General features: G+C 45.4%; 1 protein-coding gene across 1 annotated transcript in view; it reads left to right on the forward strand.

The window, feature by feature from the left end:
- Positions 1–14666, forward strand: part of LOC139391725 (protein Jumonji-like) — a 90545-nt gene that overhangs the window by 60566 nt on the left and 15313 nt on the right. Inside the window, exons 5-7 of the mRNA XM_071139224.1 lie at positions 7247–7270; positions 8918–9097; positions 11558–11751. Coding sequence (XP_070995325.1) covers positions 7247–7270; positions 8918–9097; positions 11558–11751 — 398 coding nt within the window. The remainder of the gene's footprint in view (positions 1–7246; positions 7271–8917; positions 9098–11557; positions 11752–14666) is intronic.

Here is a 14666-nt window from a genome sequence, read left to right on the forward strand (position 1 = left end):
AACAGAGAAGTGGAGTATAACCTCACATCCGGAGCAAAGGTCCAAAAGGCTACTAAACAGCTTCTACCCCCAAGCTATAAGACTGCTGAACAATTAATCAAATGGCCACCTGGGCTATTTACATCACCGCTGTTACTCGCTGTTTATTATCTATGCATAGTCACTTTACCCCCACCTATATGTACCTTGACTAACCTGTACCCCCCCGCACATTGACTTGGTACCGGTACCCCCTGTACAGTCGTGGCCAAAAGTTTTGAGAATGACACAAATATTAATTTCCACAAAGTTTGCTGCTTCAGTGTCTTTAGATATTTTTGTCAGATGTTACTATGGAATACTGAAGTATAATTACAAGCATTTTCATAAGTGTCAAAGGCTTTTATTGACAATTCCATGAAGTTGATGCAAAGAGTCAATATTTGCAGTGTTGACACTTCTTTTTCAAGACCTCTGCAATCTGCCCTGGCATGCTGTCAATTAACTTCTGGGCCACATCCTGACTGATGGCAGCCCATTCTTGCATAATCAATGCAGAATGTGTGGCTTTTTGTTTGTCCACCCGCCTCTTGCGGATTGACCACACGTTCTCAATGGGAACTGGGGAGTTTCCTGGCCACGGACCCAAAATATCAATGTTTTGTTCCGTTTTGCGCTCCATCATGCTGGAAAAGGCATTGTTTGTCACCAAACTGTTCCTGTATGGTTGGGAGAAGTTGCTCTCTGAGGATATGTTGTTACCATTCTTTATTCATGGCTGTGTTCTTAGGCAAAATTGTGAGTGAGCCCACTCCCTTGGCTGAGAGGCAACCCCACACATGAATGGTCTCAGGATGCTTTACTGTTGGCATGACACAGGACTGATGGTAGCGCTCACCTTGTCTTCTCCGGACAAGCTTTTTTCCGGATGCCCCAAACAATCGGAAAGGGGATTCAACAGAGAAAATGACTTTACCCCAGTCCTCAGCGGTCCAATCCCTGTACCTATTGTAGAACATCAGTCTGTCCCTGATGTTTTTCCTGGAGAGAAGTGGCTTCTTTGCTGCCCTTCTTGACACCAGGCCATCCTCCAAAAGTCTTCACATCTCTGTGTGTGCAGATGCACTAACACCTGCCTGCTGCCATTCCTGAGCAAGTTCTGTACTGATGGTGCCCTGATCCCGCAGCTGAATCAACTTTAGAAGACGGTCCAGGCGCTTGCTGGACTTTCTTGGGTGCCCTGAAGCCTTCTTCACAACAATTGAACCGCACTCCTTGAAGTTCTTGATGATCCGATAAATGGTTGATTTAGGTGCAATCTAACTGGCAGCAATATCCTTGCCTGTGAAGCACTTTTTGTGCAAAGCAATGATGACGGCACGTGTTTCCCTGCAAGTAACCACAGTTGACAGAGGAAGAACAATGATTCCAAGCACCACCATCCTTTTGAAGCTTCCAGTCTGTTATTTGAAGCTTTCAGCATGACTGAGTGATCTCCAGTCTTGTCCTCGTCAACACTCACACCTGTGTTAACGAGAGAATCACTGACATGTCAGCTGGTCCTTTTGTGGCAGGGCTGAAATTCAGTGGAAATATTTTGGGGGGATTCAGTTCATTTCCATGGCAAAGAGGGACTTTGCAATTAATTGCAATTCATCTGATCACTCTTCATAACATTCTGGAGTATATGCAAATTGCCACCATACAAAGTGAGGCAGCAGACTTTGTGAAAATGAATATTTGTTTCATTCTCAACTTTTGGCCATGACTGTATATAGCCTCATTATTGTTATGTAATTCTATTGTTACTTTTTATTTTGACTTTAGTTTATTTAGTGAATATTTTCTTAACTCTATTTATTGAACTGCGTTGTTGGTTAAGGGCTTGTATTTCACGGTAATGTCCCAGATACACCTGTTGTATTCGGCACATGTGACAAATACAATTTGATTTAAAGATTTTTTTGGGGATGTTTTTTTCTGAACAACCTTGGCCTTGGCTTTTACTGCTGTCCTCAGTCCCAGAGTGTGTTTAACTCTGAACAGTGTCTCCTCCCACCCAGAAGAACCCTTCATGACTCCATCACAAACAGAAATGGCCCTTTAGGAAGACTAATGCCTCGATTTTAGATTAATTTGGTATTGGCATTAACCTCTGCTGGCAACATAAAGTAGGTTAAAAAGAACTGCAATCAGCTGGGAGTTGAGAGGCCCAGAGGAGAATGCGGCGGCTCGTGTTTTAAAAGCCAATGCCACTTTAATGTAACAGAGCGCTGTTCAGAGCACCGTAATTAGAGATCAGTAAAACTGACAGGGTTGGCTGCCTTCTACTCAGTGGAACAGATCGGTTCTCATAATGACCCAGTAAATGTCTTCTGTTCAGGGTTTGGACAACTCCTGTTCATGTTTTGGATGCTATGCTAACTCCTGATCAGTTTCCTGTTTATCTTCACTGTGCCTGGTTGACTGCCGCACCCCCTGTCTCTGTGGTAGCCTTATTTATAGCCCCGTTACCCGGCCGAGAGGCAGACTGAGTCCTCTGCGGAGCTCATGCTGCCTTAATGGTATTTTCATACACAGGGTTTTGCGCTCTCTTCCTTCACTTTAATGGCCCATTTGGAAAGAGGCCAATGCATTGAGGTGACGTGCAAGATTGACAGGGCAGCACAGAGGTGTGCATATATGTGTGTGTGCATGCATGCGCACGTGTGCGGTCTGTGTCCTGGGGACATATGGATATAGACCATAAGGAAGCAGTGTTTCAATGTTTTATCTTTCAAAATTGTTTTTGGCCTTTGTTTTCATTCAGAGAGCTTTGTACGTCTGATTCCACTTTGGTGGCCCAGGCTAGCTAGGTGTGTAACAGTCGGTGGTGCCCCAAGAACAGGCAGCTGTGTTTGGCTTCCAACACTTAGTGCCGTATACATTTATTTTCATTTGCCCCATAGAGTGGACAGGGAGGGGTAGGCAAGCAGTCGGCACAGTCTGGTCTGTTCCAGAGCTAGAAGAACAATGGCGTTCCTGGTAGAAATTAGAGGTCAATCGGCCATTCTGTTTAAACTGCTCGAATCCTCTCAAATGTTTATCTTATCTGACAAACATACCACATACAGTTGAAGTCGGAAGTTTACATACACCTCAGCCAAATACATTTAAACTCAGTTTTTCACAATTTCCGACATTTAATCCTAGTAAACATTCCCTGTTTTAGGATCACCACTTTATTTTAAGAATGTGAAATGTCAGAATAATAGTAGAGAGAATTATTTATTTCAGCTTTTATTTCTTTCATCACATTCCCAGTGGGTCAGGAGTTTACATACAATCAATTTGTATTTGGTAGCATTGCCTTTCAGTAGTTTAACTTGGGTCAAATGTTTCGGGTAGCCTTCCACAAGCTTCCCACAATAAGTTGGGTGAATGTTGGCCCATTCCTCCTGACAGAGCTGGTGTAACTGAGTCAGGTTTGTAGGCCTCCTTGCTCGCGCACACTTTTTCAGTTCTGCCCACAAATTTTCTATGGGATTGAGGTCAGGACTTTGTAATGGCAACTCCAATACCTTGACTTTGTTGTCCTTAAGCCATTTTGCCACAACTTTGGAAGTATGCTTGGGGTCATTGTCCATTTGGAAGACCCATTTGCGACCAAGCTTAAACTTATTGACTGATGTCTTGAGATGTTGCTTCAATATATCCACATAATTTCCCTGCCTCATGATGCCATCTATTTTGTGAAGTGCACCAGTCCCTCCTGCAGCAAAGCAACCCCCACAACATGATGCTGCCACCCCCATGCGTCACGGTTGGGGTGGTGTTCTTCGGCTTGCAAGCCTCCCCCTTTTTCCTCCAAACATAACAATGGTCATTATGTCCAAACAATTCTATTTTTGTTTCATCAGACTAGAGGACATTTCTCAGAAAGTACGATATTTGTCCCCATGTGCAGTTGCAAACCGTAGTTTGGCTTTTTTATGGCAGTCTTTGAGCAGTGGCTTGTTCCTTGCTAAGCAGCCTTTCAGGTTATGTCTATATAGGACTTGTTTTACTGTGGATATAGATACTTTTGTACCTGTTTCCTCCAGCATCTTCACAAGGTCTTTTGCTATTGTTCTGGGATTGATTTGCACTTTTCGCACCACAGTACGTTCATCTCTAAGAGATAGAACGCGTCTCCTTCCTGAGCGGTATGATGGCTGCGTGGTCCCATGGTATTTATACTTGCATACTATTGTTTGTACAGATGAACGTGGTACCTTCAGGCGTTTGGAAATTGCTCCCAAGGATGAACCAGACTTGTGGAGGTCTACAAAAGAATCCGGATGGTCTTGGCTGATTTCATTAGATTTTTCCATGATGTCAAGCAAAGAGGCACTGAGTTTGAAGGTAGTCCTTGAAATACATCCACAGGTACACCTCCAATTGACTCAAATGATGTTAATTAGCTTATCAGGAGCTTCTAAAGCCATGACTTAATTTTATGGAATTTTCCATGCAGTTTAAAGGCACAGTCAACTTCTGATGTCCTAACCGACTTGCCAAAACTATAGTTTGCTAACAAGAAATCTGTGGAGTGGTTGAAAAACAAGTTTTAATGACTCCAACCCAAGTGTATGTAGACTTCTGACTTCAACTGTATTCCCGCATGCCCACTGTCTGACAGCTTCTGACGACAACGCGCTGGTTATGAAAGTAGACCGTTCCCACCGTGATTTCAGTTTTCCTGTCTTTTGTTCTCTACAGCAGCAGCTTGTAATCACCACTGCTTATACCTCTGGGACTCAGCATCATAATGAGCTGTTCTTGTCTTCTGGTTTTTAAACAGGAACCATATATTTTTAATCCCTCTTGGGGAAACGTCTGGCTGCTCTGATGCAATGTGGAGTAACATGCGACAGACACAAAATGGAGCGAATCACACTGTAATGTTTATGTGCTACATAGCTTCTCAAATCCCTTTTCATTACGGCTGTTTATATCCGCGGAGAAAGCCATTTGGAGGCTGTCCAGCCAGCCTGTCTCTGGGCCTTGTCTGTAGCCTGTAGCCTTGGGTAAAGAGGGTCATTGTCGGTAGTGGCAGTGACGCTATGCCTGATATATATTTTTTTCTCATCTCCGCTTGAGCCTTCCTCTGCGCGCACACACGCACACACACGGGTGGGATAATGCCAGATAAAGTGGTAGATGAATAACCCCCACTAATATTCTCATTCAGTGTTACATAACAGGTACTTCTAAATGCGTGTATGCCATGGCTGGCTGAACATTGAATGGGTCTAGGTCTGAGGCTGCTGCTGCGGCCGTGGTTGCGTTGTGAAGGGAAGGCTGATTAAATTTAGCCAGCAACTCCCAGAGCTGACTAGAGCCGAGGGCAGCGTGGGTTAATGGATTTGCAGACATTCAGGAATGTAAATTGGAGGAGATATAATCCCCGATCCTTTCGGATTCACTCCGCTGCATCGGCCTATAAAACAATGTTATTGAAAAAGCCCCAGTCGGCGCTCTTTCATTCCCTCCCCTCCTCTCCACCTATCTTGTTCCCGATGAGGCACATGGTGAAGTATGAGGGGTACGAGAGAGGGCTGGCGTGGTCTCTCCACACACTGTCTATGACGGGGAATTCGGCCAGGGATTTGGCCCTCTGCTTCCGTTGGAACAGCTTGAGAAGAGGAAGCTCATACTCTTGACTCTTTGGGGGCAGTTTTTTTTTTATACACCACTTGGAACTGCTTTTCCAACCAGCTTTAGAGATTCCTGAGGCTCTGTAGCCTAGAAGTGAGGACCACGAGAAGTGCTATTTTTCGGTAACATGGATGTTAATCAGATGATTATAAATGTTTTTTTTTTTCTTCGGTTAACGCCCTTGATTGGTCGTTTAAACTCCTCATTGTTTTTTATTTTAAGTCAACCATTTTGGTTGTAATTACGCCTGTCTAGTTAAAATTCCAATCATAATAGACTGTTTCAGCCTTCATTATAATTTGCCTGTGGTTCTGAGGCACATGAAAAGGCCCATAATTGAGGATAGGGAGGAGGGAGGGGAACAGGCCTGGAGCAGGGAGGAGGGAGGCCTGGGTTATATTTCTCTGTCTCTGGGAGCTGACAGACGGAGTCTCTGCGCCAGAGAGGCTGTTAAACCCAGCACCACCCTTCTCCCCTCTGTCTGAGAACCAGCCACTGAAGATATAACCTAGCCGTAGACCAGACGCCAGTGACCAGAGGAGCCAGCCCAACAGGCTTCCTCCTTTGGACTCTCTGGGGGCTACTGAATAAAAAGTGGGAGCAACAGGCTTATTTTGGGCCCTCAGGAAAGGTTATAGGATAACATTGTCCAGTCTCATCCTCCCCTATTTCTCTCTCACTTCCCCAGAAAAAGATCCCTCGTCCACTCATCGGACAAGAGACCTCACCCTGTGCCCCATCGGTCTGCTAGCTATTGACCCTGTGACCCCAGTGAAGGCAGTAATTGCAGCCATGTTGTTAATGAAGCAGGTCATTTGGAGCTGATTGGGAGTTTGTTGACTCTAAGTCACCCTGACCTCTGTCACTGTGAGAAAGGACTTCTTTTTTTTTTTAAAGAGCTGGAGAACTGGTACAGATGTGCTATGTACCACACTCCCATACAGTCAATCAATCAAATATATTTATAAAGCCCTTTTTACATCAGCAGATGTCACAAAGTGCGTATACAGAACCCAGCTAGCCCAGTCCTCTACAGGTCTTAGCTAGACTGATTCCAGCACCTCAAACCTAGTCCAGACTGGCTTCTTCTCACGTTACACATTGGGCTCTACTCTTAAACCTTATTGAATGACCCCTAACCCTAATAACAATGGACTGGCGTCTCGGCTCTGTCTACATAGAGAGCTATTCAAAGTATCATTAAAGTATCACGTTTGGCCACGCTGCCGTTTTAGTCCTGTCGTGACGAAGCTGCATTGTGGGTACTGACTGTTGTGTAGGCTTACGAACTGTATTCTGATGTGATGTGCATGTGATTCAGAAGGCTCCGATATCACTGTCATTCATTACTGCATTCAAAGTAACCCTAACCCCATTGGCTCCCCTGTTGTCTGCCATACAGCAGGATGCTTAATTCAAAACGAGTCGCTGGTTAATGAAGCTTAGCTTAAAGCTCACTTTGCTGCACTACACTACAACCAGGTTATATAATGATATTGATTGTATAGATTTGTTATACATTTTAATTCGATAATGACTTTTTGGTTTGATGTCTGACTAATTCTAGCTTCACCATATCTCATTTCAGGTTACTCCTCCTGGCCAAATGAAGGTTGGTTACGTTTATGCATTTCTTTTTAAAGTCCTCGTGATCTAGACAGTAAATGTTAATAAAACACAATGATGTATTTCCCATTTTTACATGAATACACTACAACATAAACCTGTGATACATGAGATGAAAATGGAATGTCATACAATGTAATGATTCACAACATTAGGCCTAGTCGAGGCTCATTTGTGACCATTACGACGCTTTAAACCGATAAACCACAATGTCATTCAACTAGTCATGATAACAATGGAGAATGAGGTGATGCAGACAAACCATCGCTTTCTTTTCCCTCTGCTGTCTCTAATGGCCACGAGACCAGACTCTCGTCCTACCCAGTGGTTCCATCCTAACAGAATGGATGGTGACCTCCGTCAGCTGGCCATGGAACAGCTTGCTCGATTTACTTTAGGGTTAGGGTTCCCAAACTGGTGGCCCGTGGGCTAAATTCAGCCCATGGGTGATTTTTATTTAGATGTTTTCTGAGCAATGTTTTTTGTTAGACATGAAAGACTGTAAAACACCAGCAAATCAGCTCCAAGTGATTTTAATTGAGGTATTCTGTTACAAACTAGTCCCACACATAATAGAGATATATACATTGAGTTTACAAAGCATTAAGATCTCTCCATGACATAGACTGAACAGGTCAAAGCTATGCTTCCTTATTGATGTCACTTGTTAAATCCACTTCAATCAGTGTAGATGAAGGGGAGGAGACAGGTTAAAGATGAAGGGGAGGAGACCGGTTAAAGATGACGGGGAGGAGACCGGTTAAAGATGACGGGGAGGAGACCGGTTAAAGATGACGGGGAGGAGACCGGTTAAAGATGACGGGGAGGAGACCGGTTAAAGATGACGGGGAGGAGACCGGTTAAAGATGACGGGGAGGAGACCGGTTAAAGATGACGGGGAGGAGACCGGTTAAAGATGCCGGGGAGGAGACCGGTTAAAGATGACGGGGAGGAGACCGGTTAAAGATGACGGGGAAGAGACCGGTTAAAGATGAAGGGGAGGAGACCGGTTAAAGATGAAGGGGAGGAGACCGGTTAAAGATGAAGGGGAGGAGACCGGTTAAAGATGAAGGGGAGGAGACCGGTTAAAGATGAAGGGGAGGAGACCGGTTAAAGATGAAGGGGAGGAGACCGGTTAAAGATGAAGGGGAGGAGACCGGTTAAAGATGAAGGGGAGGAGACCGGTTAAAGAAGGATGGTTAAGATTTGAGAAATGGGTTGTGGATGTGTGCCATTCAGAGGGTGAATGGGCAGACAAAAGATTGAAGTGCCTTTGAACAGGGTATGGTAGTAGGTGCCAGGCGCACCGTTTGGTGTCAAGAACTGCAATGCTGCTGAGATTTTCACTCAACAGTTTCCTGTGTGTATCAAGAATGGTCCACCACCCAAAGGACACTGTGGGAAGCATCGGAGTTAGTTAGTTTTAGACACCATGAGATTTAAAATCACCAGTTTTGCTTTTATGACATTTTCTGGGATGCTGTGATTTTACAGTATTGCATGGTGCACTCTCAGACGACTGCAGTAGCTCTCTCTCTCTCCTCTCCACACAACTGCTCGGTAGGTTCTCATTGGTTTTAACCTGCTCTGTCTCTTCTCTCTCTCTCCCCCCCCCCCCCCCCCCCCCCCCCAGGTTTGTCAGCGTTGCCCAGTAACATGGCGTACTTTGGGAGCTCTCAGGATGAAGATGAGCTGGATGACGATGAAGAGGAATACGAGGATGTGAAGCCAGACATCAGCGTGGCGTCTACTTCCTGTCAGTCCACGCCCAGGAAGGGCAAACCCCCAGGGAAACATGCCGTCAACGGTCACGGTATGACAACGTCCTCTTACCTACCTAACCCCAACAGTAAGAAACTGTCATCTTTCTCCTTTTCACCAACCTAACCCCGAACTGCCCTGACCAATCACAACACAGATATTTAACACTCACCAATCACGGCTGAGGGCCGAAGTGGAACGGGTGGAATGGACCTAATACGTACAAGAGACCCACATGTGTAGAGCTGTCTGCAGCCGAGCATGTCTAAGTTAGTCTCCGCACTCTCTCTCCCTCTCTGAGGGAGCATTCCATCTTTCCACTCCAATTAACACTAGGAGGGAACAGAGGTAACAAGGTGTTTATGCATTCAGCTCACAGCTAGCCAGGGAGGAGGGGAACAGGGACGGAAAACAAGGAGCGCACACCCCACAGCCCCGCCTCTTACATGCACACACTGTACGCTGCCCAGACGTGGAGAGATGGACAGCTTAACAGGAAAGTTGGAAAATCTCTCGAGGGAAAGTGTGTGTGACTCTGAGGGGCGCTTGTCTTAAGGAAACGCGTCACGTTAAAACAGAACAATGTGCCAGTGGTGGTGAAAGCTACAAGCAGGCAAAGCCACGCAAGAACCATCTACATGTTATCAGTGGCATATGCTTGGTGTTGCTCGCTGTGTCCCAGACGCTGTAGTCCTCCCTGTGACAACATATCCTCCAGGCCAGGCAATCCCCATGGAAACAAGGCCAGTGTTTCAGTTCTTCCTCTAGACTTGCAGACAGGGGTTTAGAAAGTGAGCACTTGGACATAGTAGCGTGGCCAAAGCAATATTTACCAAATTAGCCTGTCCTATGGCAACACACTCGCTCTCAGTACAGTGTTAGGCCTGGGCCGTAAGTACCGTAGAAGCCCGTCTCCCAGTACACTGTCAGACCTGGCCAGTACAGTACACTATAAGGCCGTGTGTCAGATGTGACACTTTAAAATGCAGCATGGGCAGGACTCCAGTAGTTTATATGAGCTGCAAGGCACAGAGAAAGAGCGAGCGAGAAACCACAGAGCTCTGCTTTCATTACCCTGCACCTCAATAACCCCAGCCATGTTTACATTTCTAGATTAAACACCTTTTATTGAGTTGCGTTTTCTAGTAGCTTTTCAAAACGCCAGCCTTTCAGCAAGGGACTTTGGCAGATGGAGTGGGGGGGGGGGGTTGATATTTAAACACTGTAAAAATAAAGTGAACCTCATAAAATATGAAGCGAGAACTATTGAATATGTGTTAATTGAATGGTTCAGACAGTTAATATCAGTGTTTCTGCACTAGTCTGAGGTTAGCAGGGCTGTAGTCTGGTGCTTGACCAACATAATGTTCCCCACAAGTGACTGTACAAGACTGGAGAAAATATTTCATTGACGTTATAAATTCTTGTTGAGGTTTTAATATACAGTGCTTTCAGAAAAAAACTCACACCCCTTGACTTTTGTGTTCCAGCCTGAACTTAAAATGGATTAAAATGAGATGTTTTGGGGGTGTCACTGGACTATGCACAGTACACCATAATGTCAAAGTGGAATTATGTTTTTCAATTTTTTTTTACAAATGAAAAGCGGAAATGTTTTTAGTCAATAAGTATTCAACCCCTTTGTTATGGCTAGCCTAAATAAGTTCAGGATGAGAAATGTGCTTATTAACAAGTGACTTAAGTTGCATCAACTCACTCTGTGTGCAATAACTACCTCATCTCTCTACAAACTCAGTGGCCTTGTTATTTAGACTGTCCGGCCCGAGATTGGAAGATTGGGCGTTCGATCCTTGGCCGAGTCATACCAAAGACTGTAAAAATGGGACCTGATGCGTTTCTGCTTGACACTCTGCATTAAGGAGATTGATTGGAGATAAGGCCCTGCGATAGACTAACATTCTGTCCAGGGGGTGTACTTGTATACCGAACAAAAATATAAATGCAACATGTAAAATGTTGGTCTCGTGTTTCATGAGCTGAAATTAAAGATCCGATTTAATGTTTCATAGGCACAAAAAGCTTATTTTTCTTAAATGGTGTGCACAAATGTTAACATCCCTGTTAGTGAGCGTTTTATAACTTGTCAAGATAATCCATCCACCTGACAGGTGTGACATATCAAGAAGCTGATTAAACCAGCGGATCATTACACAGATGCGCCTTGTGCTGGGGACAGTAAAAGGCCACCCTAAAATGTGCAGTTTTGTCACAACACAATGGGGGGTGTATTTATGTCTGTAATAAAGCCCTTTTTGGGGGTAAAAACTCATTCTGATTGGCTGGGCCTGGCCATTAAAAACACGTTTTCACTTTTTCATTATGGGGTATTGTGTGTAGATGGGTCAGAAAAAAACATGTTTAATCCATTTTAAGTTCAGACTGTAACACCGCAGCATCCTTCTACACAGATCTGAGATCATCTTTTCTCTACTTTTGGTCCAGTGTTCAACCTTCTAAACTGATCTAAGATCATCTTTTCTCTCCTGTTCAGTGTTGAATGGCCACAGCAAGTCGCCCCGGGACAGCCAAAAGCCCAGAGGGAAGGAGTGGGTGCAGGTGAGGGAGCGCAGTGAGAGGGCCGAGGCCCGGAGGGAGCAGGCCCTCAGCCAGCCAGAGGCCACAGCCAGGGGCCACACTACCAATGGACTGCCTCACAGGAGGGCTGCAGAGGAGCCCCGCAAGCAGGTACTGCATCTATACCTGAACAGTATGCTTGGTTAATTCGGCTAATATGTAACTCTCTATAACGGTCATAAAGATGGCTGACCAGCATGCTTCAGTAACCACCAGGCGAGAGCAGACATTATCATTAGACGAGCAGTAATGTATGACGACGATGAACGGTGACATATTATTAATATAGTAACGTAACAGCAGCATGCTCAGTGTGAAATCCCTGAGCTCCTTTCCTCTCCTGCCTTTGAAACACAATCATTACACAGATGCAGTCTGCTACTATATTTACTACTGGAGCTGGGCTGTCAAAGCTGCCTTCCTGTCCAAGAAGGAGCTCTGCTAAGGAGGAGAGGATGACGGGAGGAGAGAGAGTACCTTTGGCCCAGTTTAAAATGCACATTGTGGTTCTGACAATTACATGAGCTAATCAGAGGGGAGCACTGGGAGCTTTGCCTCTCGTCAGAGAGAGCAGCATCATGAACGGCAGCTCGGCTCCCCCAGACAGCCGGTACACCGGAGCCGGGCCACGCTGTCTCATGTCGATGCCGGGCCTGTCGGTTTTAAGTGCCGCCAACTGACTAATTAAGGAACAATGAATCTCAATGAGCAGGGGAGAGCCAAGACAAACTACGCTGAAGTGATTGGCCTTTGTTCTAGCCCTCTGCCCTCTCTCTGCTTTCTGTCTCTCTCTGTCTCTCGCTCTCTCTGTCTGTCTCCCTGTGTGTGTGCTCATGTGTTGTACTGGCAGATTCACCGTCCTTGGCAACAGAGCTCCAATCATTTTGAGGCATTCACATTTTTAGTCTTCTGATATTAACTGTGAGAGTGCAGCATCAGGGCGATATCCAATCCCCTGGCCGATAGCAACGAGATCATGATCCCTAGTCTGTGGAAGGGAATCAGCCATAGTTCAAATTATTATCATACAAGAACCCATTGGCCCTGTTTATACAGCATTTAGTTAGCACAAGCCAGACTAATGATATTCTGTGAAATCTGAACTGGGGGATGTTATTTGGTCAGGAAAATTGAGCTGCTGCTCCTGTCTCCTGTTGACCTTTGTCTCGGTTTTAAAAGTCATTATGCTGAAGACTATTCATGTAGACAGACCTCGAAGACCATCTTTTCAGCTATCACATTGATGTGCTTGTTTTTATGTACTTTTGAGTGCTACATTGTTTGTGTTTTATTTTTATTGATAAGTGTGTCCGTTTCTCTATGCGCTGGAAGAGTCACGGTTACGCTTCCTGATCCGGTCTTTTCAAATTGGTTGCTGAGCTCTAGGTCTGTTCCTATGGGCTGCTGAGCTGCAGTGGATCCAGTCTGTTCCTATGGGCTGCTGAGCTGCAGTGGATCCAGTCTGTTCCTATGAGCAGCTGATTTGCTGTAGATCCGTCCTCTTCCTATGGGCCGCTGAGCTGCAGATGTTCCGTGTTTAATCTTCCTGCCATCCTGCAGATGGACTATAGCAACACATGATGTCATCCTGAGCCATCCCCCGCCTCCCCCCTCCTCTCTTTCCACTCACATGGGACCAAAATCCACTTCAGAGAGTTGGCTGTGGTTCTGTTCTCTCTTGTTCCCTCACTCTTTCTCCCTCTCCCTCGCTTACTCTGTCTGTTTCCTGTAATGATTTTTCTTGATTTTTTTTCTCACCAGTCTTTCAGTGCCTTCTACAGGGGCCTTCACCTTCTCCACAGGGCTGGGATATAGCCCGTCTCCTCTCTCTCGCTCCTCTCTGTCTCAGACCAGACTATTACAGAGCAAAGGCCGCTGCTCACGTGCACACCAATCCTTGAGAGAGTTGTGCAGCAGAGTAGAGCCAGTGAGCCCTCTAGTGGTGAAACTAAAGTAGACAACCACCACCCAGCCCGCTGTGCCTTTGTCAGCATATCTGTTTTGGTCACAGCTGGCCCACTGGCTCTGTTCTATTCTTTTGGTCGTGAAGGCAATATGGATGAGTTTGACCCTTAAGCAAGGTGTTTAAATTCTGCAGACAGAAGTCTCTGAATCTGATGTTGTCTTTGGTTATAGCTCTATCCCTCTAGAGTTGAGAATCTGATGTATTTGTTGAATCTTTGGCATCGTGCTGCTTTGAGACCCTGGCAGACGTCACACTGCGTTTAGCCACTCCGCCATCCATCACTCTGGCCTGCCGGGGCGACGGGGTTCGCTCTCTCTCTCTCTCGTGCTCTCTGTCTGTGTGTGTATTTTTCCACTATTGAGGGGAGCAGGATTTATGAAGGGGGTCACATTTCACTCCCCTTATCTTTTAATAGCCTCTCTTTGTGTTGGCTGCACCTGATAGAAGCAGGGCTGCAGCTGTATTGTACTCCTAATGCAGAGGTGTTCAGGGGGCAGCAGAGGGAACAGAGAGAGGGAGACAACTCTGCTTCTTCCGCTGGTGGGTCTGGATGGCTTTATTCCCCCAGCTGCGTTTAGCCAGTGAGGCCCCCGATGTAACTTAAGCTAGCTACATTTCAGAGCTCACATGTTCAGCAGGGGTTCTCAGATCTGCAGGGTAAAAAACTTTTATTTGAGGCATTAAAGGCGAATTAAAGAGCTTAAGGAAACTATACCAAATAAAACTGTCTTCATGTGCTGGGATAGAGTTTCAAGTCGTAACCTTTTTTTATGTAGTGTTCTCTACATACAGCAGTTGGCTCTAAAATTAAAGCCTCACTCTGATTTGGGCCGGGATGGCTTTTTTCAGCTGTTGAAGTTAACATTGTTTCGTTTTCTTGCCCTGTGAGGAGTGTTTGTCTACAATAGCAGATTTAAAAGTACAACAACCCATGTATAGGCTTCATTGAATAGCAGCAGTTTAAAATGTTTGCTTACTAGTTTGTACTTCTTCAATTTGAAGCCACAGCTCCGGAGGGAGAGAGAGAGAGTGTGTGTGTGTGTTAGAACACAGAATGTTT

This window comes from Oncorhynchus clarkii, chromosome 32 (assembly GCF_045791955.1).
Source record: "Oncorhynchus clarkii lewisi isolate Uvic-CL-2024 chromosome 32, UVic_Ocla_1.0, whole genome shotgun sequence".
Classification (NCBI taxonomy): Eukaryota; Metazoa; Chordata; class Actinopteri; order Salmoniformes; family Salmonidae; genus Oncorhynchus; species Oncorhynchus clarkii.